This window comes from Hemiscyllium ocellatum, chromosome 14 (genome assembly GCF_020745735.1).
Source record: "Hemiscyllium ocellatum isolate sHemOce1 chromosome 14, sHemOce1.pat.X.cur, whole genome shotgun sequence".
Classification (NCBI taxonomy): Eukaryota; Metazoa; Chordata; class Chondrichthyes; order Orectolobiformes; family Hemiscylliidae; genus Hemiscyllium; species Hemiscyllium ocellatum.
Genome location: NC_083414.1, coordinates 30,546,001 through 30,573,405, shown reverse-complemented (window position 1 = coordinate 30,573,405; position 27,405 = coordinate 30,546,001). Strand labels below are relative to the sequence as shown.

General features: G+C 39.5%; 1 protein-coding gene across 8 annotated transcripts in view; it reads left to right on the top strand.

Moving 5' to 3' along the window:
• card19 (caspase recruitment domain family, member 19) overlaps positions 1-26,991 on the top strand; it is a 69,573-nt gene extending 42,582 nt beyond the window's left edge. For 6 of the 8 annotated variants that reach the window (XM_060835567.1, XM_060835566.1, XM_060835570.1 and 3 more), the window contains 2 exons: positions 2,704-2,776; positions 19,227-20,451. In XM_060835567.1, the coding sequence (XP_060691550.1) occupies positions 2,704-2,776; positions 19,227-19,470 (317 nt within the window). In that variant the 3' untranslated portion in view covers positions 19,471-20,451. Of the gene's footprint in view, positions 1-2,703; positions 2,777-18,372; positions 18,413-19,226; positions 20,452-26,747 lie in introns of those variants that run through there. The other 2 variants (XM_060835573.1, XM_060835572.1) reach the window with 2 other exon arrangements.
• Positions 26,992-27,405: the final 414 nt, after the last annotated feature.

Sequence of the window (27,405 nt, the reverse complement as noted above, 5' to 3'; positions counted from 1 at the left end):
GGCATTCCAGAAGAAGGGCTGATGCCCGAAATGTTGATTCTCCTGCTCCTTGAATGCTGCCTGGCCTGCTATGTTTTTCCAGCACCACATTTTTCAACATTTTCATAACTTGGTGAATGAGTTGCAATTGGAGGCGAATGATTAGAACATCCAAGTAGGCAAACCATTGGGTGATAATTAGCATTTTGGAGCAATTGGAAAATGTTTAGATGCTGCAAAGGTAGAAAGAAATTGTTGAGGTAACGGATGAGGAGCAGGAAACAAATAGTCATATGTTATTTAAAGTTTCACTGTCATTTGATTAATGAATTGTGATCAGAAGGGGATTAATGGCTGTATTCTCTTTTCACATCTATTTCAGTTCTGCTGTTTAACATAAGAAGTAGAGGAAGAGGTATACCATATTGCCCCTTAGATCTACTCTTGGTTAGAGACAAAAAAACTGCAGATGCTGGAATCCAAGGTAGACAAGCAGGAGGCTGGAAGAACACAGCAAGCCAGGCAGCATCAGGAGGTGGAGAAATCAACATTTTGGGTGTAACCCTTCTTCAGTATCTGCAGTTTCTTTGTCTCTAATTCAGTATAATCATGACTGACCTTTTGTCTGAACTCCATTTTCCTACATGCTCCCAATACCCTCCCATTCTCAAAAAGACCAAAAATCTTTCCCTCACTGCCATAAAAACAAGGCTAATATTCCATTATAATGCTATTTTCAGTTGCAGACATTAAACCAAAGCCCAATTGCTGCCAGTGATTGATGCAAAAGATCCCATGGCACAATTTTACTGTGCATCAGGGGAGTCATCTCTTGTATACTGGCAAATAGTTATCCCTCAATCAATGACACAAAAACAGACTACCTGCTCATTATCACATTGACATTTGGGCTTTTCCCCTGATAAGTTTCCTAAGTTGCAAAAGTGAGTACTCTTCAAAAAAAACTTCATTGGCTGTGAAATGCTTTGAGACACCTGGTAGTCACGAAAAGTGCTAAATAAATGGAAGTCAGTCCAATTGTTTTAAATATAAATTCAATGAGAGAATATCTACAGCTCTCCAGAGTAGAGAATTCCAAAGATGCCCAACTATTTGAGTGAAGAAATAACTTTTTGTCTCAACCCTAACTGATTGACCTTTCAGTCTAGATTAGAGTCATGCTGGAAAAGCACAGCAGGTCAGGCAGCATCCGAGGAGCAGGAAAATCGATGTTTCGGGCAAAAGCCCTTCATCAGGAAGAGGCAAGGAGCCTCCGGGTGAAGAGATAAACGGAAGGGGGGGTAAGGGGCTGGGGAGAAGGTAGCCAAGAGTACAATAGTTAGATGGAAATGGGGATAGATTGGAGAGGAGGGTGGAGCGGAGAGGTGGGAAGGAAGTTTGGCAAGTAGGACAGGTCATGAGGATGGTGCGGAACTGGAAGGTTGAAACTAGGGTAAGGTGGGGGGAGGGGAAGTGAGGAAACTGGTGAAGTCCACATTGATGCCCTGGGGTTGAAGTGTTCCGAGGCGGAAAATGAGAGGGATTCAATAACGAGAGGTCACGTGTTCAAGGTGAGAGGTGTAAGGTTTAAGGGGGATACACACAGAATGTACAGAGGATGGTAGGTGCCTGGAACTAAGTGGATTTGGATCAGCTCAGGATTGGAGGATGGAAGGGTCTGTTCCTGAGCTGTAAATTTTCTTTGTTCGCTCTTTGTTCTCATAACACCACTTCAAATCTTCATTATATAGACTGAACCTGTCAGTCATTTTTGCAACACTTTTTTGTTTAATATCCAGAGATGCAAGCCATCAAATTAAGTTAAAATGTGACAAATATATTTGGTGAGGTTTTGTGAACTAAGTTTATTCAATTGATTATTTAGGTACATCATATAGTTCAACTCAAGTCAAAAATTATTGACCTTAAGGTGATTTGACAATAGTAGTTTTTCTGTTAAAAGATATGATACAGCTAAATCTTAATCAGTTGAAGGTGTTCAGAATTAGACATTAATTCGGCACATAAGAAAATGCCTTTCTGTAATTTGTCTCATGGCTGCTTACAAACTGATTTTTTTTCAGAATTTGAATCCCTACAATGTGGAAACACATCCTTCGGCCCAACAAGTCTACACCGACCCTCCAAAGGGTAACCCCCCAGACCCATTCTCCTACCCTATATTTGCCCCTGACTATGTATTCCTGATGAAGGGCTTTTTGTCCGAAATGTCGATTTTACTGCTCCTCAGATGCTGCCTGAACTGCTGTGCTTTTCCAGCTCCACTAATCCAAAATTTAGTATGGCTAATATACCTAACCTGCACATCTTGTTGGATTGTGGAAGGAAATCGGAGCACCTGGAGGAAATGCACATAGACACATGGAGAATGTGCAAACTCCATAGAGACAGTCACCCGAGGATGGAATCAAATTTGAGTCCCTGGTGCTGTGATGCAGCAGTGTTAACCATGGAGCCACCCCACTGATCAGTGTTTAGTGATCTGATCTAACTGATTATGGATCAGTTAGTTCAGATCACTAATCAGAGGTCACTAACTGATATGGATCAGTTTCTGCTGGTCCTAATGACCTACAGAAAAAGAGCAACAATGTATTTATTACTGAGTCACAAAATTAATACTTAAACATTAGCAGGCAGACTAGCTGTTTCCATACTTGAGATTGATCTTGCATAGTAATGTATTTTCAATTCTGTCTGCAGATATTAAAGTTGAAAGTGCTGCGAAGAAGATCATAGGTTTCTCTTCTCTTGGTGTTGGAAGACGAGCTAGAAGGTACTTGTTAGCATACATTGAAGACCAGTCAAAGAGGAACTAATGAAAGGGCAGCAGTTCAGCAACTAGCCTGCCTACCTTGTCAACAAATGACTGCGAATACATGTCCTTTCATCTTAAAGGATGGTTCTTCTATAAAATCCAAAGCCAGCTATGTTTATCTATTTGTATTCCAAGTAAATTGGTCCCTGGAAATATTACTACTTCCTTTCAGCACTGATAGACTGTAAACCTCCAATAGGGTATTGATATGATCTGCAATATCAAGAAAAGCATGTGGAATTGACTTCTTCTTCCCTTACAATGCTGGCAGCTAATATGCAAAAACAGGGATTCAGCTATCCATCCTATTTTACTGGCAATACTGTAATTGTAAGCTTTAAGCCAACCATATTTGAAAAGTTTACTGGTACTCAACAAAGGGGGGGGGGGGGTGGGGGGGGCAAGAAGGTTCATAAATATATAATGAATGTTGTATCTTGTTGAACACTTGTGAAATTGCTCTAGATTAATTGAAAAACTGCAGCTATACCCACACTACAAGTGTATTGACAGGACTATTTAAAGCAACAGTAGTGGTTGTTGTGATACTGTTTGCTTGCATCGTAATGGGTGAAATTGAGACAGCAGAGCTACATACAAACCCAACAAATAGCTGAAATTGCTTCCTGTTGCTGTAGCTTCTTTTTACTGTCAGAAAATGTTAATTCATTGGAAAAGAAGAAAGCCTTTTGTTTGACCAGTGTTTTTTTTTAACCACTGAAAATACCAAATTCACAGTTGTTGCAGTTACAGTGCGGCTGTGAGAAACCTGTGTGGAGTAACTACCTGATATATGCTTCCAACAATACTGCCAAAGATTGTGAAGCTGCACTTTTAGCACAGGGAAAAGTAAAGCTGGCACTTTGCCAGTGATTGAATGCTGTATGCTAATAGCATTAGATAGTCTAATTTCTTGGTGAGGAGATGCAAAATAAGTACCATATAAATACAGCAATGAGAGACCTTAATTGAATGGAAATAAAGATAAATATATATTCAAATTAGGAGCAAAAGTAATAAATATTAATAATAACAAATGCCATTTAGAATTTAGTCTCTGAAGTCTGGCAAAGTGACACTGACCTACTCATGCAATATCTGGCTTGATTTTGTGCCTGGTAAAGCCATTCCTTTGAATCTGGGTAGAAATAAATAGTTTAAGAGAAGCAGTTTTCTAACTATCAGAACATATCTGACCATGTGATACTTGATCCATTCAACTTAATGTTGAAGTTGTTTTGTTGCTAATCTTACTTTTAGAAAATAACTAAACCTCATCTGACACTGGTTCTAACTGCTTGTAACTTTCAGCATTATTTCCCATCATGGCAGCTACCACATCTACTGACATTCTACAGTGAATTGTTTATAAAATGTTGTGTTGCAGAAAAGCTGGCTTATAACTACTTTTTTTTAAAAACCATCAGTTTCCAGTTTATCAGCACCATGAACCTTGGCATTGCTAGAAGAGGATTGCAGTTTTATTATTACAAAACTGAAAGGTGCTGGTGGTTTACTGCTGAGAAAATATTACTGGTTATCTTTGAACAGGTCAGGAAGCAAGAAACAGAGATTTATATTTTCAATGATTTGAGCAACTAACATATTCATTTATTAACAAATAATTTAGTACTTCAAACTGCAGCTGAAAATCTCATTACGTTGTTGCAATTAAATGCAGGATAGTTAGATTTTGACTGCTCAACAGTAGTCATGTAATTAGCATACTAAACATATCAAATGTTAAGCATTCTCAGTTCAGAATCATAATTTGTTCTCAAATAAAACAGCCTAGTTTTAAGTGATGACAAGGTTAGAAATATTTCCTTTGTGGTACCAGCAATTTCATGTAGGTGCGACACAGATAAGAATTTGTAAGGCTTGTTTGGAAAATCAAGAGTTTTAACTTGACTAATATCCTAATTAAGGATAAGGTTACACTACAGTCTCACTCTGAGTGTAAGGCAAAAGAATCTTTGATTCCTGGCCTTTGTGATTTCAGGGAATTTATGTTGTGCCACTGATCGTTTTGAAAAAGGGAGCTATGCTGTTAGCAAACACTTCACCAGACTGTTATTTCTCATGGAACACAGTTCTTGACTTGAATAAGAGTTACATATCAGGAAGCAGAAAAAATAAACCTAAAGCTTGTGTTTGCTATCATGTGGTTTAACATGTTTAATGTTGAAATTGGTTCCTTCTTGACATAACTTCTTTGTGATTTATTGTGTTATAAGGCCTTGGAAATAGGATGCTGTCTTTAAAAATTGCTGCCTCAGTGGTAGAAGAAAATCCCATTGACTCATTGTTAAACGTTAAGATTGGTGAAACAAAGTGGATCACAGAGCATCAATAAGGCAGTAAATTTATTATGAAAACAAGAGCACTGTGAAATAGAAGGGTCATGCTTAATAATGAATAATGGTGAATATAGGAATGGATCAAGGCAGGAATTGAGCAGAGTTGCAAGGTCGGAGACCTGTCCAGCAACATGAGGAACTGAATCTGGAAAGAAATCCAGCGGCATTGGAAAATTAATTTCACTCGCTTTAAGCAAGACATGACACACTAGTCATGAACCTGTCAGTTTAACATATTCAGTGTTCTGCATTCCCAAGTGTCTTTTTCAGCAGCATTCCACCATAAATTCAGTTCCTGACACAAGTGCTGTTACAGTAACGTAGATACAAATCTCTAGATTTCCTTACGTTTGATCTCAGCCTATGCCAACTGGCATGTTTGCAACAGAAAGACTTTAATACAGATCCTCTGTTTATGTTGATTTCTCAAGCTTGAAGATTGCATTATGGTCAAATAGTTCCTGGCTGATTGCGATATCAAAGAGCTTTCTCTGTTCCTGGTACATATTCACTCCAGACCAGCTGCATCCTTCTTTCTCCTGTTTTGTCTTTATCTGTTTCTATTTTTCATTTTCTTTATCTTCTGACATTGTGGGGAAGCCAGACTGATGTGGGCTAGTTGTCAGCTGCAATGATGGCGTTGCCCAGACTGAGGACTCTTTGCTGCAGTGACCCGGAGTATGGAACTAGCGGGTTTTTGACTGCAATAGTGTCAGTGCCTAGAGCAGGGAGTCTTGGTGGGGGGTTGTTGTGGCGGAGGCAGTGCCCGGAATAGAGACTCATGCCTGTGATATGTCTGAAGCGTGGATTCCTGCTGTACCCAGAGCAGGGATTTCTTGACACCCAGGACATCTGCAGAAGCCCTGGAGCTGTGTTTGAAAACCCTGTTGTACAGAAGATGAACTCTATTTTTGTAATTTCTTTTTATTCCTTTTGTAACTCAAAATGGCACCACATTGTAGCAACAAAACACTTTCCACTCTCTTTCTAGATATATGTAACAAAAAACAACTCTATATCATTGATTGTACTATGCGGGGATGAAAAATCAAATTGCCATCTGGAGTCTCATATATATAATCTTCAAGGTTAGTTGGCAGTTAATGGTGGGACAAGGAAGAGCAAGGAACTGTGAGCCACTTCCTCATGGAGCAAACTGCCTTTATTGGTTCTAATTAGTTAGTTGCAGAACAACATTGTTTGTGTGCTAGAAACAGGTAATTTACCTTAATTCTCAGCTCAGGAATTATGGCATCAATTTTAACTACTGAAAGAGGAAATTAACTTTCCCTCATTATTCTTGATGAGGCCGTGTTTTTGTTTTAAATTCATTCACAGGATGTGGGTGTTGCATTTATTGCCCATCCCTAATTGCCCAGAGGGCAGTTATGAGTGAATTATATTGATGTAGAGCTGGAGTCACATGTAGGCCAGACCGGGTAAAGATGACAGGTTTCTTCCTTAAAAGGACATTCGTGAATCAGATGGGTTTTTCCAACAATTGATAATGGATTCACAGTCGTCATCAGACTCTTACTTCCAGATTTTACTGAGTTCAACTAACACCATCTGAGTTCAACTTAGACAGTACAGCCGCCAAGTTGATGGCCCAGTGCAATTTGGCAGCTCTGAGCAACACAACTTCTGATGGATTGGGGCCAGCCTGGCGAGGAAAAAATATATTGGACAGAATCTCAGAGCTACAGCCAGATGTATAACTAGGTTTATAGTCACACTGTGGGTCTTAGCAAACATTATACCATTTGGAGTTAGATTAGATTTCCTACAGTATGGAAACAGGCCCTTTGGTCTAACAAGTCCATACTGACCCTCCGAAGAGTAGCCCACCCAGACTCATTCCCCTACCCAACATTTACTCCTGACTAATGCACCTCGCACTATGAGCAATTTAGCATGGCCAATTCATCTGACCTGCACATCTTTGGATTGTGCGACGAAACTGGAGCACCTGGAGGAAACTCACGAGGACACGGGGAGAATGTGCAAATTCCACACAGTCACCCGAGGTGGGGATCGAACCCGGGCCCCTGGTGCTGCGAGGCAGCAGTGCTAACCATGCTGCCCCAGTGGTTTCATAAATCACTAAGTTATAACATTAATTGGTAGGACTATAAAAAGTGCATACAAAATGTTCTGATTCATTGTTATCAAAATTGAATACAATAGCAGAAAGGTAATGTTAAAGTGATTTCATTGGATTATACCTGAAGCGTTGTGTGGAACTCAGTTCTCCATATCACAGGAAAGATTTTGAAGCAATGGAAAAATTAAAAAAAGATATTTGAGAAAATTGCTAGAATTAACGGAATGCAACTGAAAGGTTTGAGCAGACTGGGGCTCTTTTCTTTGGAAGAGAGAAGCCCTAATAGTGACCTTTCAAGTTATTGAAAGGATTCAATAGGATGAGTGTAGAGGAAAAGTTCCACTTGTGGCAGAATCCACAATATGAGATCATGAACATAAGATAGCCACTGGCAAATAATAATAGGATTCTTTGCACAGTGTTTGCTGAGAATGTGGAATAGTAGAAACAAATAGCTTGGCATTTAAGTAGCGGCTTGATGCATGACTTGGGGAGAAGGAAATAGAAGGACCAGGGGAAAAGCTATGTACAGATAATTGGAAGGGAGGACAATCATGTGTCGGTTAAGGATCAGCATGGACCCCAGTTGGGCCGAATAGCCTGTTTGAGTGCTGAGACTCTTTGGGCTGCATTTTCAAATACTGTCAGGATAGGAACAGATATGTCTTCTGCACTGCCTTTAAAGCCTTGACAATGTTCTGAAAATTCGGTGTTCGGAATTGATCACAAAATTCCAGCTGAGGCTGAACTACTGTGGATATTGTTATCATTTCATATCATACTAATGATCTTACAGTGTTGGAAATTTGCAGCTGGTACATTTGTGTAGAAATAGCTTAGTCCACACACTAAACAGTTCAAGAGGGCCATATGAGGGTAAACTGAATTATTATCTGATACCTCATAGTAAGACAAATTAGTTACTCTGGTGGTTTCTTCACAAATGGAAGAAGACCTTTTAAAAAAAATTATACAATGAGGGCCACACTGAGAGGATCAGTATTTATTGCCTATTTCTAACTGTCTTTTAGAAGATGATCCTGAACCAGCTGTTGAATTGTTGCAGAACTTGTGGAGTGGATACTCCACTGTGCTATTAAGAAAGGTGTTCCAGGATTTTGACCCAGCAACAGCGGAGGTACAGTGATAATAGTTTTAAATCAGGATGCTTTGTCTAGCATGCAAGAGAATTTGTAGAATTTCCCATATATCTGTTGCCCTTGTCTTTCTAGATGGTAGAGGTTGCAGGTTCGGTAAGTGTTGTCAAAGGAGCCCTGGTGAGGTGCTGCAGTACATCACATGGATGATGTGTATTGCTGCCTCTGTACATCAGTAGTGGAGGGAGTGAATGTTTAAGTTGGTGAATGGGGTACCATTCAAGCAGACTGCTTTGTCCTGAATTGTATCAAACTTCTTGATTGTTGTTGGAGCTGCACTCATGCAAACAATTGGGAGTCTTCCATCACTTTCCTGACTTGTGCCTTGGAGATGGCAGACAGGCTTTGATGAATCAGGATTTGAGCTGGTATTAACAGAAGCCTAAGAATAATTTGTTTCCATGCTCTTCCAAAAGTGCCACAATGCAGCATGTGAAGAATAAACTAGAAAGGAAATATACATTGTTTTGTGTGGACTTTCTAGTTATAATTATCCATTAGCATTGCATTTTCGATCATTAGAAATGTCCCACTATATTTTCCCTTTATAAGCCACAACTTTGGATTTTGCTGCTACTTAATTGCATTAGATTACAATCATACTCTAAAGTATTTAGCAGTTCAGTCATGATATTTTGCAGTGCTATTATAGGTATTAGGTGTATAGTGACTTGTTTGTAATTTCTAATGCTTTTCATTCCAAAGATGCAAATAGCCAAAAGCACGCACATTCTAAAACTGTTACTGATTTGTCATTTTGATGGTTAGATGCAAGTTGCATTTCCAACTTGAGAGTTTTAATTTTTGTGAAAGGATCACAGTTGTGATGGATTTCATTCATTTCAAATTTGTGACTAGAATTGTGAAACACGTTTCTTCAAAAACTATATTAATGGAGAGAATTTAGCTGTAACGTTTTTAAAACTCATTTTTGTATGAGCATTTCTAACAACGCCAGTATTTATTATCAGTCTATGATTGCTGTTGAGAAGATGGTGGTAAGCCTCTTTCCCTCTATGCACACTCTCTTGCTGGTTTGCAGAATTAAATGAAAAATACGATCCAATTATTCTGTGCTGTTTTGTTGTAAATTAATCTGCCTTCGATAAACTTCAAGCTTTTTTTTAACATTATCTTTATGCATCTGAAAGCCAGTTGTATGCATTATGAAGAAGAATCATTTGATGTTAATTACAAAATTTAGCAATTGAAACTTGCGTAATGCTTCCATATTTCTCATTATATTTATCACAAAGAACTGTAAAACTGAAATGCAGGGGTTTTTTTTGGTCCTTTGTGTATTTAACTATATAACACATCAAAACAGATTGCATTTCTGTAATTCCAAATAAACAATCAGTTTTTTTTACTGGTAGTCATTGATCCTATAGCATAGCATCAAAAGTTGATGTTTTAGCACTGTATCCATCCATCTATTCTTCAGCATGTAAATAATTTAGAAACTGTGTGATGGAAATGAACACTAAAACACTCAACTAAATGCTGCAGTTGTCCCTTCATTATTTATTTGTATCTTTCTTGTTGCTTTTCCTTTGAACACTTGGTAAATATTTTCCCTGTCCTATGCCAATGTTATTTGTGCCACATGTTCCAGGGTGCATGGTCTAGCACAGGGATTCCCAAATTGGGGTTTAGGGTGCCAAGTGGGGTCATGAGCTGAGATTTTGCATCCTAGGCTCTGAGGCAAGAATTGCCACCATGGTACTCTGATCAAGCTCTCACTCCCCCCTCCTCTGCTCTCCCAGTTCCCACTGAGAGATTGAGACAATTTTCAAGCCTTGTCATGGGGTCACAATGGGTGAACGTTTTGTAGACGCTGATCTAGGATAGCCTGGAAAAGGTGAAGTGAAATTCAAGGTTTGAGCATCCAGATTTGCACTGCTTTAGTTTATTTCTGCTTGTCATATTCTTGGCCAAATATTGCTGATACCTTCTGCTGAATTGAATGACCTGCACCTCTTTCAATGTGGTAATTGCTGGTATGCTTCTGAGTTGGTTTATTCATTTGTTTTATATTATTTTCTTCATGTACTCATGTATATCATATTGAATGGGTTGAAATGTAACAATAAAAAGCCTTTTTAAAAGAAAGACAAATGGTTTCACTTGTATTGATTCTCCTTTTAGCTTTCTTTACTCCAAGGAAAACATTTCTAATGTATTCGATCTATCCCTGTGACGTTTCTCATCTCTGGAACTATTTTTGTAAACATCTTCTAAACTCTCTGTTATGTGTTCATTTCCTTCTTATTATGTGGTGCCCAGAACCGCATACATTACACCCCAGCTGAGGTCTAAAAGGTGTCCTGTACAACCTCTTTGCTGTTGCATTCTGCAGTCTTGTCAATGAAACCCAGGATGTTGTCTTTCCACAATTTCTGCCACCTTCATGATCCATGCACTTATACGCCCAGGTTTCTCTGTTCTTGCATTCTGTTAAGAATTGTATCCCTTATTTTGTATTGTCAATGTTTGCCCTGTCAAAGTGCATCACCTCACATTTCTTTATATTGAACTTCATCTGTGACCAACTGCCCACTCCACCAAGTTGTCAATTATCTTTTCAGAGTTCTACACTGTCTTCCTCTGAGTTTACACGGTTTATGCCCTTCTCTGGTTTGTATTTCTTACGCACTTCAGTTTTACTTTAATCCCATATTTGTGTTCCAATCGTTTCTTTTGCTTGTTGGAAAATGCAGTGGTCTGTACTTACTATTTGATCTAGTGTTTACCCTTCTTGATGATGTCACTGTTACTGGATGCCTGGAGACCCCAAATTGGCATCAATTTCATACTGACATGGACAGCAAAGAAGACTGTGACACCAATCCTGTAAATCGTGAAAAGCTTTTTAATGAGGTTATCCAACAATTAAATTAAGCTAATTTTTCTAAACCAGTAGAAGCTTCAAGTATATTGGCCACCTTTTTGCCTCCCCTACGTTAATGCTGACAGTAAAAAATAATTTATTCATTCCATCCTGTTAGATGTTTCTCTCAATATTGAGTTAGGTATTTTATAAAGAACTTCTCAGAAGTGTCCCTTCAAGGCATTTTAGGAAGAATTTGAAATGGAAACAATATAGTGGTGTTGGTAGTTAAACTTCCCATTTTGAACAATGATGATGGTGATGGTAATATGAATCTCTGTGGCTCCAAAGAGGATTCTGAAAGCATTGACTGGAATGTATATGGTGTATCAGTTCTAATAGTTGGCTCCTATAACTCAAATCTTTTTTCTAATAGTCAATGCATTGTTTCTTCTACAAGAATCTCACTGAAGGTTGTAACTTATGCACAGGTGAACAACTTTCAGTAAACAATAATTCAGTTTAGGAAGTGACAATTAGACCTATTCAGAAATAAATGTATAGGCACAAAGCTTAAATAACAGCAAGTTGGTATACCACTGTTTCACTTAACTCTCAAAATATGTTATAGCGAGAAAATAGTTTGAAATTATAAACAGTTCCCTGAAGTATTATTTTTAGTTTTTCAGAATCCATAATGCAAAACTTGTGAAATTAAAATATTTGCTGTATTGTACAGCCTTAGCTGCTGTTTTGCCTGACAAAGCAGGGATCTGATGAATGAGTCTTGATACTGGACAAAGATTTGACCCTTATGTGCTTTAAAGTCTGACTGAGATATAGAGACTAAAACAATAACCTTCACAGATATGAATATCTCCCAAGGAAAGGTATGTCTGTAGCATGAAAACTGCCTGAGAAGTTAGTTAGCTCATTTCAACAATTCAGCAGGAGAGGGTGGAGCAGGTGAATTTAGTAGTCAAGCGTAAGGAGGGGAAAATTGGCCTGGCTTCCATCCCTCTCCTGATTATTATCACATGATGACTCATCTTTGGCAAAGGGTCAACTGACACTCAGAGCCTGCTGAGCTCTACTTAAGTAAGGAATCAATACGATTGAAAAAAAGGAAATTTGCTGATCAAGGAAAAGAAAGTATGTAAAATGAGCAGCAGATCTGGTCAACAGAAACTTTTCAGATGTTCATTTATTATGTATGTAACCTCAAATTGCAACATTTGCTTATCTAGAATCTTACAGCTGATTGATAAACATTTGCTGGCCTGGGATAACCATTCAATGACTGCATGCAAAATGTTTGATTTACCTGTGTTAGCATCTGTCACTTTTGATAAACCCAAAGCACTTGAAGTGGGGAGTGAGGGACAAGAAACATTTTAAAGGACAAATATGTTAGTTCCGTATTCAATAATTCTATGAATTCCATGTTAAATGTTAACTGTTAAATGTTAAAAATGAGTAAATTTTGTGTCTTAGGAAGGAACTGATACACTGCCTACAGAGACAGACTGACCTTGGCCTTGGAAAATCTTGGTGTGGAAAAGCATTAGTAGCACCTTCAGCCAAACCATTCAACTTAGAAAATGTCAATGACAATGTAGCCTTCGTGAGAGAAATCTTGAGAGACTGTCAAGAAATAATACTTTCTTCAAAATGTAAACAGTAATTTTTTTAAATTAAAACAAATCAATTATTTTGCTTTGTGTTTTTATGTGTTAAAGAGGAAATGCGAAGTCATGGTAGAGTCTTTCAAGGGTTTCATCATTATTTTTATCTTGTTTGCTTTGCTCTTTTGCTCCAACTATGTAAAACTTTCTTTTTGAAAGAATTCAACTCAACTCTCTAGATTTAGAGGACAGCAGAATAGGACTCCTGTGCTGGAGTTCACCTGCTCTGACTGCTTTTCTTTTTCTTTTCTTCACCTCTCTTGTCTTTTGTTTACTTACTTACCTAGTCCTGAGCTTGGACGGCGGTGGCAGTGGCGAGAACCCAGTGTGCGGACCTTGAACAGTCTCGAGCTGGGTCCAGGGTGTGGGGCCTCAGGCAGTTCTACAATGGACCATGAGTGGGCTCAGTATGGAGGAGAATGAGCCCAGCACGAACCTCGTGTGAGCCCCTCCTTACCTTTCTGGAGCAAGCGCAGGACCTAGAATCGGCAGCTACTACATTGGCAGAGTCGAGGTTGGCCCAGCGGCAAAAGATGATGCCCGGGATCAACTATTTTGTTGTTGGCACTGGCGGCAGTTGAGGGCATCACGGCAACACCGATGATGTGGGCCCAGGGACGAGAGACTTGATTAATGTTGGTCGGTCCGGCGAGACTGCAGCGAGGCAGTGGCAGATGAGTATCGGCCAAGCGGCAAAGATGGCATCTGAGGATCGGCAATTTCTATGTTGTTTGGGTCTGGTCTAGTTGGCGGTGAAGCAGCAGAGGGATGGTGGCACAGGCATCATTGATGTGATTTGTTGGCTCAGGACTGATGGACTCTCGACAAGCTATAACTTTCTTTTTCCTTATTCTTATATCATTCAAAGTAGCACTGTATCACAGGTGACAATTAAAGTTTATCACTGTAAAATACAAGTGACAATAAAATCAAAATCAAATTTATGCAGAAAACAATTCACATAATTGAATAATTTCAGACCTAATGAGACATATTTTAACTAAATATGTTAGGACTAAGAATCTCCAGTTATTCAAAGCTAAAACTAGGTAAGATATTGAAAGGTGGTTGTTTTCCCAGAGAATATGGGATATCTAAAGCAGACTGCTGATGTTTCTGGGAATGCTGATTGGTAGAATTTCCTCACATGAACAGAACCAGTTTCTGGTTGAGGCTTCATATAATAGGTAGGTGCGATATAACACTAATTATGGCTAACGTGGATGGATTCTCAGACAAGCAGGTAGCACATTTTATAACCCTTTAATTGGTCTGGGTTTTTAATTTTGTTTTACATTTTCCAGCTGATTACTTGTCTTTTGGGTGAGGCAGGGAGTATATATATGGCATCACAGAATCACTAAATGAACCAGTTTATCATGTCCTATTTACCGGTGATCCTTGAGTCACAACAGTGCAAAAAGGTGGCATTTATAGTCTATTATATCTATGCCTGCTCTCTGTAGAACAATGTATTAAGTCTTATTCCCTATCCTATTCTCTAACTGTGCAAGTTTATTCTTTTCAAGTGCCTATCCAATTTTATTTTGGAATTGTTATACATCTTCTACCACCCTTGTAGACACTGCATTCCCAGTCATGATCACTCACTGATTAAACATGTTCTTTCTCACATCCTCTACACATTAGAACCTAAAACCTAAAATCAGCGACCTCTAGTGCCATTACCATCAGCCAAAAGGAATACTTTTTTCTACCTTATCTAAACATGTCATAGTCTTGTAACCCATTATCAGTCTCCATTGACCTAATTTGCTCCAAGGAAACCAACACTAGCTTCTCCAATGTGACTTTGTAGCTAAATTGCTCAGACCTGGAAACATTCTGAAAAATCTCCTCTGTACTCTTCCCGATACCTTGACATCCTTCCTAAAGGGTGATGACCAGAACTGGGAATGATACACTAGTTATGACCACTAGCTTTATTTATTAACATTCAGCATAGTTTCCCTGCTTTAGTACTATCAATATAGTTAAATATTCTATTCTAATTTCCTTAAAATTCAATTTTGAATAAAAATAAATTTTACTTTTCAGCATTTTGACAGTTTTTTTGGCAGTTCCTATCTATTAATTTATTTGCATAATCCATGTATGTGTATAATCTTTTAAGAAACTAACACAATCAAATGCTAGATGTTAAATGGGCACTGAATTCAAAATGTGAAATTGCAGTATTATAAATGTGCTGGTATTGTAAATGTTGCACATTCATTGGAGAAAATCAAAGTAAAAGAAAGAGCTGCTGCGTATAATGTTTTATTAAATGCAATACTCTAAATCAATCTTTGAATCATAAAAAGCTCCCCTGTGCTTATTACTCCTAACCTTGACCTGGTAACATTTTAAAAACGTAATTATTTAAGGTTTGACAGTACTGGCACAGGAACAATTCATTTCCTACTTGAGCCTTGATATAAATCATGGGCTCAAATGGGATTTATGTGTTGTTACACTGCAACAACAGAATTACAACATTGACTACTGGTATGGTAATTACAATACTGTTGCTTTATCCTGCATTCAGCTTAATGTAATGTGCTTTGAGTGTTCTTGTAATTTAAGTGCCAATATATAATTGAGGTAGTTGCAATCAATGTTTTAAATGGAGAGTGTGTTTTGAGTTCCATTCTATCACTTTTGTTACCTCAGTCTGTCAGCTTTAATGTAAGGTTCACTCACAGCTGAAACAAAGATGGGAAGGATTCCACTGATAGTTGTCAGTTCCAGCTATTGTTTTTAGTAGTACAACCAGCATTTCTTCTAACATTTCTTTTGGCTGCGTGGACCTCAGATGTATCTGCACTCCGATTGCCATGCACAAAAGCTCACGAATCGCTTGACAGCCCCACGGTTTGGAGGGAATGTTGTTTATGACCAAGGCGCTGGAGGACTGTATCATTGCTCTCGTCCCAGTACTCAATGGATCACAACAGATAATTAGAAATACTTCTAGTTACCAAGACAACCAATTAAATATTTATATCATCTTTTAAATAAAATGATCTATTCATCAAGTTTCATTAGAAACACAATTATTATCAATACAAAACTTCTGCCTTCAGGTCCTAGTCACTCCTACTAGTGAAACATGTGGAAATGCCTTCTCCATATCAATTCAATCCAGGTCTCTCAGTATTTGGAAAGTTTCAATCAGATGCCCTGGATCCACGTGCACCCCAATCCTTCTAAACTCTGTCAATCACAGACCCAGAGTCCTCAACTGCTCCTCACATGACAAGTCCTTCATCTTTGGAATCATCCTTGTAACCTCCTCTCGTCTCCCTCCAAGGTCAGCACATCCTTCCTTAGATACAGGTCCCAAAACTGCTCACAATATTCCAAGTGCAATCTCATTAGAGCCTTATACACCCTCAGCAGTGCATCTCTGACCCTTATAGTGTAGCCCCATTGAAAGGAAAGCTGATATTGCATTTGCCTTTCTAACTGTCAACTGAACTTGCATATTAATCTTAACAGAATCCTAAACTAGGACTTCCTTTGTGCTTTAGATTTCTGAAATCTTTCCCTAATTTAGAAATTAGTCTATGACTCTATTCCTCCTGCCAAAGTGCTTAAACTCTCACTTTCTAACATTCCATCATTATGGAACTGCCTAAGCCTCCTCAAAACATACTAAGGAGATAGTCTAACTTTTTCTTATTTTCAAGATGTCAGGCATTGCATTCCAGATGCAATTGATTGGTCAAACTATCAGCCTTGAAGCAAAACACACTTTATTCATAAAATACACACAAAATAAAAAAAATTGACTTAACTGTAACTCTATCAAAATTATTAACAAAATAATAAACTACTCATTAACTGTCCCAGTAATAGTAACATCTCATTATTACACCCTTGACAAAGGCAAATTCAGTAAAATAGATTGTCCCACCTGCAATACTAGCAGCAGGAAGAGAACTCCAGTTTTTAACAAAGAGAGGAATAAGAGCTTCCACATCCAGCTTCAAGATGCCAGCAACTGTTGAAAACTAAACTAAAAGAAAATTTGACACCACCCACTCAGGCTGCTTCTATTTTGCCAACTTTTAAGAAAAAAACCCAAGATCTTAAACCTGTCTATTGGTTTGAAGCAGACCACTGTCCACCTCTGCCTCACCCTCTCTTCATTTAAAAAAAAAGCCAGGACAAAATACACTGCTTAGTGTCATAGTATAATCATGGTATTCCACCTGCCATTTCTTTGTTTACTTTCCTAGCCTGTCTAAGTCTTTCTACAGTTTGTCAGCTTCCTCAACACTATCTTTATGTCATATTCAAATTTAGGAACAATGCCCTCAGTTCCTACATCCAGATTGTTAATGTATAACATGTCCTGCCATTGCATCTCCACTGCCTTCTTTGCAATCCCCTTCCAATCAATGCTGGCCAGCTCCTTTCTTATGTCTTTGCAGTTACGTTTACTCATTGTTAGGCCATTACATCAGATTCCAGCTTCCTCTCAAACTGCAGGTGAAATCTGTAATACTGATGTCACCAACCCCTAGGGGTTCCTTCATCAAGTCTGCCTCATTACACCACAAAATCCAGAACTATCTACAAGCCGCTCCAAAAAAACATATTGTGTACATGCCACAAATTCCTTTCCTTTTGATTTTTCCAATTCACCTGCATATTAAAGTCCGCCATGACTATGTAATAGTGCCTTTCTTACATGGCAATTCTTGTCTCTTGACTTTTTTTCCTTTGCAGTTCCTCAACTCTACCCACACAGATTCTGTGCTTACATCACTGCTTGCTATTTATTTAATTTCATTTCTTAGCAACCCTACCTCCTCTTGTACATCTGTCTGTCCTCTTGATACAATACATATTCTTGGGATATTTAGTTCCCAGCACTAATGTCCTTGAAGCCACATTTCCGTGATACACACACTCCCATCCATTATCTGGTTCTTCACAGACTTTTCTCCAACTGGGTCAGATAAAACATGAACCTCCCACACCTGTCTCTTTCAACCAACTCCAGCAGGGTCCTCTACAAAAACAAGCAGTTATCACTAGTCATGTGATTTCTACAAAGTTTTGTTTAAAACACATCTCCAATGTCAACAGTGAACTCATAATTACATCCTTCAAAGGAACCACGATAGTATTTCCACAAAATTTGAAATCAATTCCATTTTCCACATTCATCAAAAGCCATCCAAACAAATATTTAATATAAAGTGTCTTTGTTACAATAGTTGGCATAATTTGAAGATGCATTTTAAGCTTCAGTTTTTGTTTGGTCCAGGAGAAAATGAAATGGGAGATTCCAGCAAGCCGTACAGTGCTATGACAGATTTGGAGTGAAGTTTGGATAAATACTGTGGTTTTAACAAAGCATCTGGCTTGGTTGCCTTTCTGAGCAGGTTTTTCTTGATTTTGCAGGCTGCAGGAAATGGCAATGTCTAGTGGCAAATTATTAATGGTAAGAATAAATTGAGTTTCCTGATTACAACAATTCTAGGCAATATTAAGTAGCTTTCCTTCTCAACTGTCCTTCCATTTATTAAAAGAAAGGGAACTTGGTAGCAAGAATATTGAAAAGCAGGAATTTCAGATGAAGGACATTCTCCAATTTTTTTGAAAAAAATCGTTCTTAGTATGTTGACTTAATTGGGAATGGACGAAAATACCAGCATTCCTGGTTGCTCGAGAGGTTAATTTTGGGCTTCCTACCTGAAGAATTATAGCCTGTTGCACTAGTCTTTGGAGAGATATAGTTTGCAGATGGCTTTATGGCCATCCACTGCAGACTGGAATCACATAATCACAGAAAGGGACAGGTTGCTTTCTCAAAGGATACTAGTTGTGTTTGATGACAACATAATCATTACTTTACTTGCACCAAAGATTTATTTGAGAAGTTTTACAATTTTAAAACTGCCATTACGTGATTTTGGACTGTAGTTTTCTATGTGATTTGCAGACCAATGACTAGATCAGTACCAACCAATGCACAAACATTTCACAGAGGAAAACATCACTGATTTATATTTGGAAATATTATAATATTTATTTGACTAACTGATCTGCAGCTGTTTATATATTATTCCTATGAAGCAAAAATAATGATGTTAAAAATTAATTAGCCATGGATCACTTTGATATGACCTGAATGTATGAACTTTGTTAAGTAAATGCAAATTATTTCTTATTTCTTTCTGTCAATTCACATGATTCAAATATTAATGGCAATTCTAGGTATTTTCTCTCATCAACCTGTGATTTTGTTATTGCAGATGTCAAGAGCAGGTGGCAATTGGGATACTACTGTACCAGTGCACCACAAGAGCCTTCTTCCACAGTCTTGGAGCTGACCCCAATCCTGGAGGTGAGAGCCCCGCAGTAGGAAACTGTAATGGTTTGGATGGCTCAAATTATCACAACATGAACGTCGGCGATTGGGTCTCATGCAGTTTTAATACACAGTTTAGATGCTCTTATCTCCTGAGCATTTTCAAAATTTACCTGGGGTTAATTTAAAAAGTTGAGAAATAATTTAAGTACGTATATGACATGAATTCTAATAAATAAAATGAGCCTTGTGTAACTTTCTGTGCATAATGACTTTTGAAAAAATTCTTAAAAAGAATCCCTTGAAATACCTCAGTTGGTGGCGCAAGAGAGAATTTTCTGCCGCTGGAAATTGCTTTAAATCTGAGCCGATGTCCGCGTGTTCCGGTTAGCGTCCCCCCCACCCCGTTACACGCAGACAGACAGAGGATTGGTCTGAGGGTGCTGTCTGGACGGTCTGACTGCCAAGCGAAAAGCAGGTAGTAGCAGAAGTTCGTGAGAGGCTGTGAAATTAATGCAGGGTAACATATGTTTCTGTATATGGCAGCAAAAGGGCTGGCTCAGTACGATGTTTGTCAGAGTATTGGCCCGGTTTAAACTAGGCAACATATTTAAAACCGATAAAATGTTAGATAGTGTATTTATGCTGCTAGTTTGAAGCTTGTACTGTGTTAAATATGACTCGGATGCTAGTTGATGTTGGCATACGATCTGACCTATCTTGAAAAGGCCTCTTTCTCTGGGTTGTACCAAACCCTGAATATTTAGGTAGAACGCCAGTAATTCGTGTCCTGAAAATATACCGTTAAAAATCACACAACACCAGGTTATAGTCCAACAGGTTTAATTGGAAGCACACTAGCTTTCGGAGCGACGCTCCTTCATGAGGTGATAGTGGAGGGCTCGATCGTAACAGAATTTATAGCAAAAATTTGCAGTGTGATGTAACTGAAATTTTACATTGAAAAATTGATTGTCTATTAAGCCTTTCATCTGTTAGAATACAGTGATAGTTTCATTTCTTTCATGTGTAAATTACAAAACCCTTTTTAAAGTTGCATTCTCAGGTTAGCTGCTAACAATGGTGATAGCTAGACAATATGTTGAAGGTGTTGGCTCCCTGTGTTCTCTGTCTATGATCTAATGTTTAGATGGATTCTAACCTAATAAGTGAGATAACAGTGTTTTACATAAATTCATGCAGTTTTTGAGCTCAGAGTTCTACATGAATATATGCAGTTTTTGAGCAAAGTGCAATGTAACTCTGCAATAAAAATTTACCCCACAAAATATATGTGTGCATGTGGGTCTTTGTCTATCTGTGTGTGATAACCGACACTTGAGAAAAACAGCACTGACACACATGGTACTGTATAGCATTACAATAGCAACACCCAGTCAGAGTATCTAAATGCAACAGCAATCCTGAATTCATAAGAAATAGGGGCTGGGCCATTGGGCCTATCAAACCTGCTCCGCCATTTAATACGATAATGCAAATTTGATTACGCTCTTAATGTCACTTTCTTACCCTTTCCCCAGAACAGTTAGCTCCCTTATTGGTCAAAATAAAATTGAAATTATTCAGTCTTGAATACATTCAATGACCCACTCTGCGAATGAGAATACCAAGCCCTAACCCTGATTCTGTTTCCTGCTCATTAGTGAATCCTCTTTCTATGCTAATGGATCATCCCTAACAGAACGGATTCTTATCTTCTATATATGTCTATTGGATGCCTCTTGGAAATTCAGATGCACTACATGTACTGGGGTTCCACAGGGATCAGTTAGTCTCAATTATTTATGCAAAACAAAGAACTGGAGATCTGAAATAAAAACAGAAATTGTTGCTGAAACTCAGCAAGTCTGACAGCATTTGTGACAAGAAAGCAGAATTAATATTTTGAGGCTGGTGACTATCAAAACTGATAGTAGCTAGGGAAAAAAATAGTATTGATGCTGAAGACAGACTTGAGGGGAAGGGAGCAAATAAGTCGAGATAGAGCCCAGAGGAGAGAAAGAGATATGAAAGAGATAGGTAAATGAAGGAATTATGGATGGCAGGCCAGGACAGAAGGGAAGCTGAATAGGTGATCATGAGAGTGGGGGGAAGCAGCGAATGGGTAATCTGTGCTGAAAGCAAATTGTGTAATGTGACAATCAGCCTAAGAGTGGGTGACAATGGGTTGGCTGTGCTAAAGTCAGGACTGGGAGTGCCTGGGTGATCTCAAGGATCTGTGGTTGGCCCTGATCAACATTCGCTTTCAAGTGGCCTCCCCTGCTCATTGAATCTCCTGCTTCCCAACTCTGTCCTGCTCACTGCCTCCCAACCTGTCCACCTTCGTCCCACTCACCATCTCCCCACCTCCTTCTGTGACAGTACTATGGTTTTAGGAGGTATATTATGTCCTTTTTTTGTGTGTGAAGATAGTTTGAGACAGAGCAAAGCAGCCTGTTCAAAGTTAATACAATAAACAGCTTGTGATGCCTTAGGGTTTTTTTTAAGTTGGAACAATTAATGGGTGGAGTCAGGCTCCCACAGACCAGGGCTTTAGTTTAGCTTTTGGTGGTTGTTAGAGTTTTGCAGCTACCATACATCTCTCCCTGCTACAGCAAAACACTTGTGTTTTCTCTGTCAGCCAGAATATTCTCTGGATGTTTATTCCTCTTTGACTGGCGAAGCATTGCGTGTGAGGCAATCTATTTTACTAAATTTGCTTTTGCCAAAGCTGTGTTTATGGGATGTTACTATATTGGACCAGTTGCTGTTCAATAATTAAATAATCTGTGATTCTATTAAGTTTTCCAATAGAGGAAAAGTTAGAGCAATTCTTTTTGTTTTGTTTTAACTGTAGTGTAAAAATAAAGCTGAGTAGCGCAAACAATTGAATTGCATCTGGAACACAGCACCTTATATTTGCCTTTAAGTGCGATAAAAGTTAGGGTCTAGACCATCTCTTTGATACATCTGAAGGGAGTTTGGTCTAGTCCATAACATTTCCCACTCGCCATCTCTCCGCCTACTCAATCCTTCCCACCTCTTCCCTCTGTACTGCCTCCCCATCTCCTCACCTTGTCCCTATTCCATCCTCTCTTCATCTCCCCTATTCCATCCTTCTCCCCGACTCCACCCGCCTCCCCTCTCCCCGACTCCACCCGCTTCCCCTCTCCCCTCCCCTGCTCCCCCATCTACCTCCCCTCTCCCCACCCCTGCTCCCTCCTCCCCATCTGCTTCACCTCTCCCCTCCCTTGCTCCCCATCCACTTCACCTCTCCCCTCCCTTGCTCCCCATCCACCTCGATTCTCCCCTCCCCTGCTCCCCCATCCGCCTCACCTCTCCCCTCCCCTGCTCCCTCATCCCCATCTGCTTCGCCTCTTCCCTTCCCTACTCCCCCCATCCGCCTCGCCTCTCCCCTCCCCTGCTCCCCATTTGCCTCCCCTCTCCTCTCCCCTACTCCCCCCATCCACCTTGCCTCTCCCCCCCGCTCCCCCATCCTCCTCGCCTCTCCCCTCCCCGCTCCCTCCTCCCCATCTGCTTCGCCTCTCCCCTCCCCTGCCCCCTCCTTGCTCCCTCCTCCCATCCGCCTCGCCTCTCCTGTCCCCTGCTCCCTTCTCTCCATCTCTGTAGGAATCAAACAGAAAGCGATAGCATATTTATTTAATTTTAATTTTGAATCTGTTTCACTTACTGGTATAGGAATTTAGGCCTACCCAGTATCCTATGATTGTGATCCCTAGTCTGGACTCCCTCACCATCAGGCGCATCCTTCTTGTGTTTATCCTGTCTAGTCCCGGCAGAGTTTTATCGACTTCTGTGAGATCCCTCTCATAAACCCCTGTGAATATAATCTTAAACAATCCAGTCTCTCTTCATCCGTTAGACTTGCCATCCCAGGAATAAGGTCAAACAATGACTGCAGATGCTGGAAACCAGATTCTGGATTAGTGGTGCTGGAAGAGCACAGCAGTTCAGGCAGTATCCGAGGAGCAGTAAAATTGATGTTTCGGGCAGAAGCCCTTCATCAGGAATACAGGCAGAGAGCCTGAAGGGTGGAGAGATAAGCTAGAGGAGGGTTGGGGTGGGGAGAAAGTAGCATAGAGTACAATAAGTGAGTGGGGGAGGGGATGAAGGTGATAGGTCAAGGAGGAGGGTGGAGTGGATAGGTGGAAAAGAAGATAAGCAGATAGGACAAGTCATGGGGACTGTGCTGAGCTGGAAGTTTGGAACTAGGGTGAGGTGGGGGAAGGGGAAATGAGGAAACTGTTGAAGTCCACATTGACCCTCTGGGGTTGAAGCCAGGAATAAGTCTGGTAAACCTGTCTCCATAGCCAGAACATTGTTCCTTAGATAAGGAAACCGAAACTGCAAACGGTCCTCCAGGTATGGTCTCACCAAGAACCCTGTACAATTGCTGTAAGATGTCCCTGCTCCTGTAGTTGATTCCTCTCGCTATGAAAGCCAACGTACCATTTGCTGCATACACCACATGCTGCACCTCCATACTTGTTTTCTCTTTACTTCTTAAGATAGTCTGGTTCCGTTAACTATCCGCTAATCCAGAGGAATTGTTCCAGAGTCAACAGAATTAGAATTTTAACTTTACAGGGTATAATGCTTTAATGTAATTTTGTATTGAGAAAGCTCGTACAGACATTATTTACAGTTTTAACATTGGTTGTAATGGAGGGATCTGATCACTTAATGTTGTTTCACTTGATGTTTGACTTTTCTGAACTGAAACATTATGCAAGATCTAAATGTCTTTGCCTTCTGAAAGTTATGAAGGAAATTCGGAAACTAAGCCTGTAATCTCTGTAATACAGATATCAAAAAGGGTGATTTGATTGATTTTCTTTCAGTATTTTGAAAGGAGTTGTGGAGGGGACAGAACTTGATTTAGTGGGCTCAGCAGAAATATTCCTGTTGTTTTCCTGGACTGTTGTTTGAGCAGTCTCTGAAGGGTACTGTTTACACACAGCCTTGTTGAACCTGAAATTGACAATCATATTGCCAATATTAGAATAAGAACAAAGAACAATACAGAACCAGGCCCTTCGGCCCTCCAAGCCTGCTCCATCACATTTTGCCTTTCCGTACTAAAACTATCTTCACTTACAGGATCCATATCCCTCTATTCTCTTCCTAAGCATGGATCCATCCAGGTAATTCTTGAAGCTGCTAATGTGTCTGCTTCTACCACCTCTGGCAACACATTCCAGGTATGCGCCACACATCTCTTTTAAACTTCCCCACCTCTTGCATCTTGAACTGTGTCCCTTAATAATTGACCACTCCACATTGGGAAAAAGCCTCATTCATTCCACTCTATACATGCCGTTGACAATCTTACAAACTTCTATTAGATTGTCTCTCAACCTCCTGCATATCAGTGAAAACAAACACAGTCAGCCAACCTTTCTTCATTGATAAATAGATCTCTACAGAGCGGAAAGAGTCCATTCAGTCGATCGAGTCTGCACCAACCCTCCAAAGTGCATCTGACCCAGGCCCACACTTTATCCCTGTAACCCTGCATTTTCCATTGACTAATTGACCTACCCTACACATCCCTGGACACTGGACAATTTACAATGACCAATCCACCAAATCTGCACATCTTTGAACTATAGGTAGAAATTGGAGCATCTGACAGAAACCCACGCGGACATGGAGTACATGCAAGCTCCACACAGATAGTCACAAAAGGCAGGAATCCAGTCTGGGTGACTGGTATGAGAGGCAGAAGTGCTAATGAGTAAGCCACTGTGCCACCCTATATTACTGGTAATGAACCCTGAATGACAAACTTAAACCAACCCTGTCTGTCCTAGGAAGGTAGAATGGCTGCTTGCCCATTTAATGGTCTACATTAGATGCCCTTCACAATCAACTGAATATTCAGTGTGCCCTCCTAATATTTGTTGTGGACTGCTCATTCTTGGCTTGAACTGGGAAACCACAGATGAAAGTCACCCCAATTGTGTCAGAACTTGCTGGAAGAATTTTTTTTATTACAGTGAGGGTGGAATAAAAATGAAAGTTCAAATTTTAATATTTGTTGCATTCAAATGCTATGATAATGAGAGGAAGTGAGGAAATGTTTCTTGACATATAATTTAATGTTTTTATAAACGGCTGCCAGATCTTAGCTGTGGAATATGTTTTACATATGATCTGTCACTAATTAGCAGAAAATATCTTAACAAAATAGAGTCATTGAGTCAAAGAGTAATACAGTACAGAAGAGACTTTTCAGTCCAACTCATTTGAGCTAACCAGGTGTCTCAATATCATCTAGTCCCATTTGACATGCCTCTAAATCTTCTGATCTTACACCCATTCCAAAACCTTTAAATGCTGTAATTGTATCTGCCTCCAACACTTCCTCTGGCAAATTGTTCCATACATGCAGCAATCTCTGCGTGAAAAAGTTAACCCTCTGGCCCTTTTTGAACAGGTTGTGAATGGAAAATATTTTATAATGGAGCTCGTATAATCACATGACACTTAGAGTCATAGAAATGTATAGCACAGAAGCAGGTCCTTCTGTTCAACTCATCTATGCCAACCACCCGGCCCATATTCCCCCAAACCCTTCCTATTCATATACCCATCCAAATGCCTCTTAAATGTTGCAATTGTACCAGCCTCCACCACGCCCTCTGGCAGCTCATTCCATACACTTACCACCCTCTGTGTGGAAAAAGTTGCCCCTTAGGTCTCTTTCGTATCTTTTCCCTCTCACACTAAACCTATGCCCTCTAGTTCTGGACTCCCCCACCCCAGGGAAAAGACTTTGTCTATTTATGCTATCCATGCCTCTCATGATTTTATAAACCTCTATAAGGTCGCCATCTCAGTCTCCAACACTCCAGGCAAACCTATTCAACCTCTCCCTATAGCTTACCCTGGCAACATCCTTGCAAATCTTTTCTGAACTCTTCCAAGTTTCAGAACATCCTTCCAGTAGGAAGGAGACCAGGATGCTCGCAAGATTCCAAAAGTGGCCTAACCAATGTCTTGTATAACTGCAACATGACCTCCCAACTCCTGTACTCAATTCTCTGCCCAATAAAGGAAAGCATACCAAACGCTTTCTTCACTTTCCTATCTACCTGCAACTCCACTTTCAAGAAGCTATGAACCTGAACTCCTAGGTATCTTTGTTCAGCAACACTCCCTAGGACCTTATTAAGTGTATAAGTCCTGCTAGGATTTGCTTTCCCAAAATGCAATACCTCGCATTTATCTAAAATAAACTCCATCTGCCACTTCTCTGCCCATTGGCCCATCTGATCAAGATCCCATTGTAATCTGAGGTAACCTTCTTCGCTGTCCACTACATCTCTAATTTTGGTGCCATCTGCAAACTTACTAACTATACTTCTTAATCATCCTTAATCACATTAGGAATTTAAAATAATTTAATGTACAGTTATGAATTTTTTTGTTTCTGTTGCAGGAAAGAGCTGCAAAGATGTTCTGAAAAATGGTAGGCTATATTTTACAAATGAAGAAGATCTCTTGTGAAAGCAGATTATTATTTATTTGACAAAACAGAGCCTCCTGTCCTGAACAGTGGAGAATATGACAGGTGAAGATACATCAATTTTGTATTCTTTTTGTCCATCTTGTTCTATTGTTCAGATTTTTTTGTGTTATTGCACTATATGTACAAGTGAATATAAACTCCACTGAAAACTCATACTGCAGATGAATTATTACATTAAACAAATTGAAATAAAATATATTAAAAAGACATTTATTGTTTTGAGTTTGATTTATTGTTGTCACATGAAAAGCATTGTTTTGCATGCTAAACAAGCAGATTGTACTGTACAAAGTGCATCAAGGTAGCAGGACAGAGTGTAGAATATAGTGTTATGGCTGCAGAGAAGGTGCAGAGGAAGAGATCAAAATTAGCATTTGAGCTAATTCAAAAGTCTGATAACAGCGGGGAAGAAACTGTTCTTGAATCTCTGTACATGTATTCAAACTTACATCTTCTGCTTGATGGAAGAAAGTGGAAGAGAGTTTAACTGGGGTAGGAGGTGCCCTTAATTATGTTGGTTGTTTTCCTGAGGCATTACTGGGAAGAATGGGAAGAGTCAATAGATGGA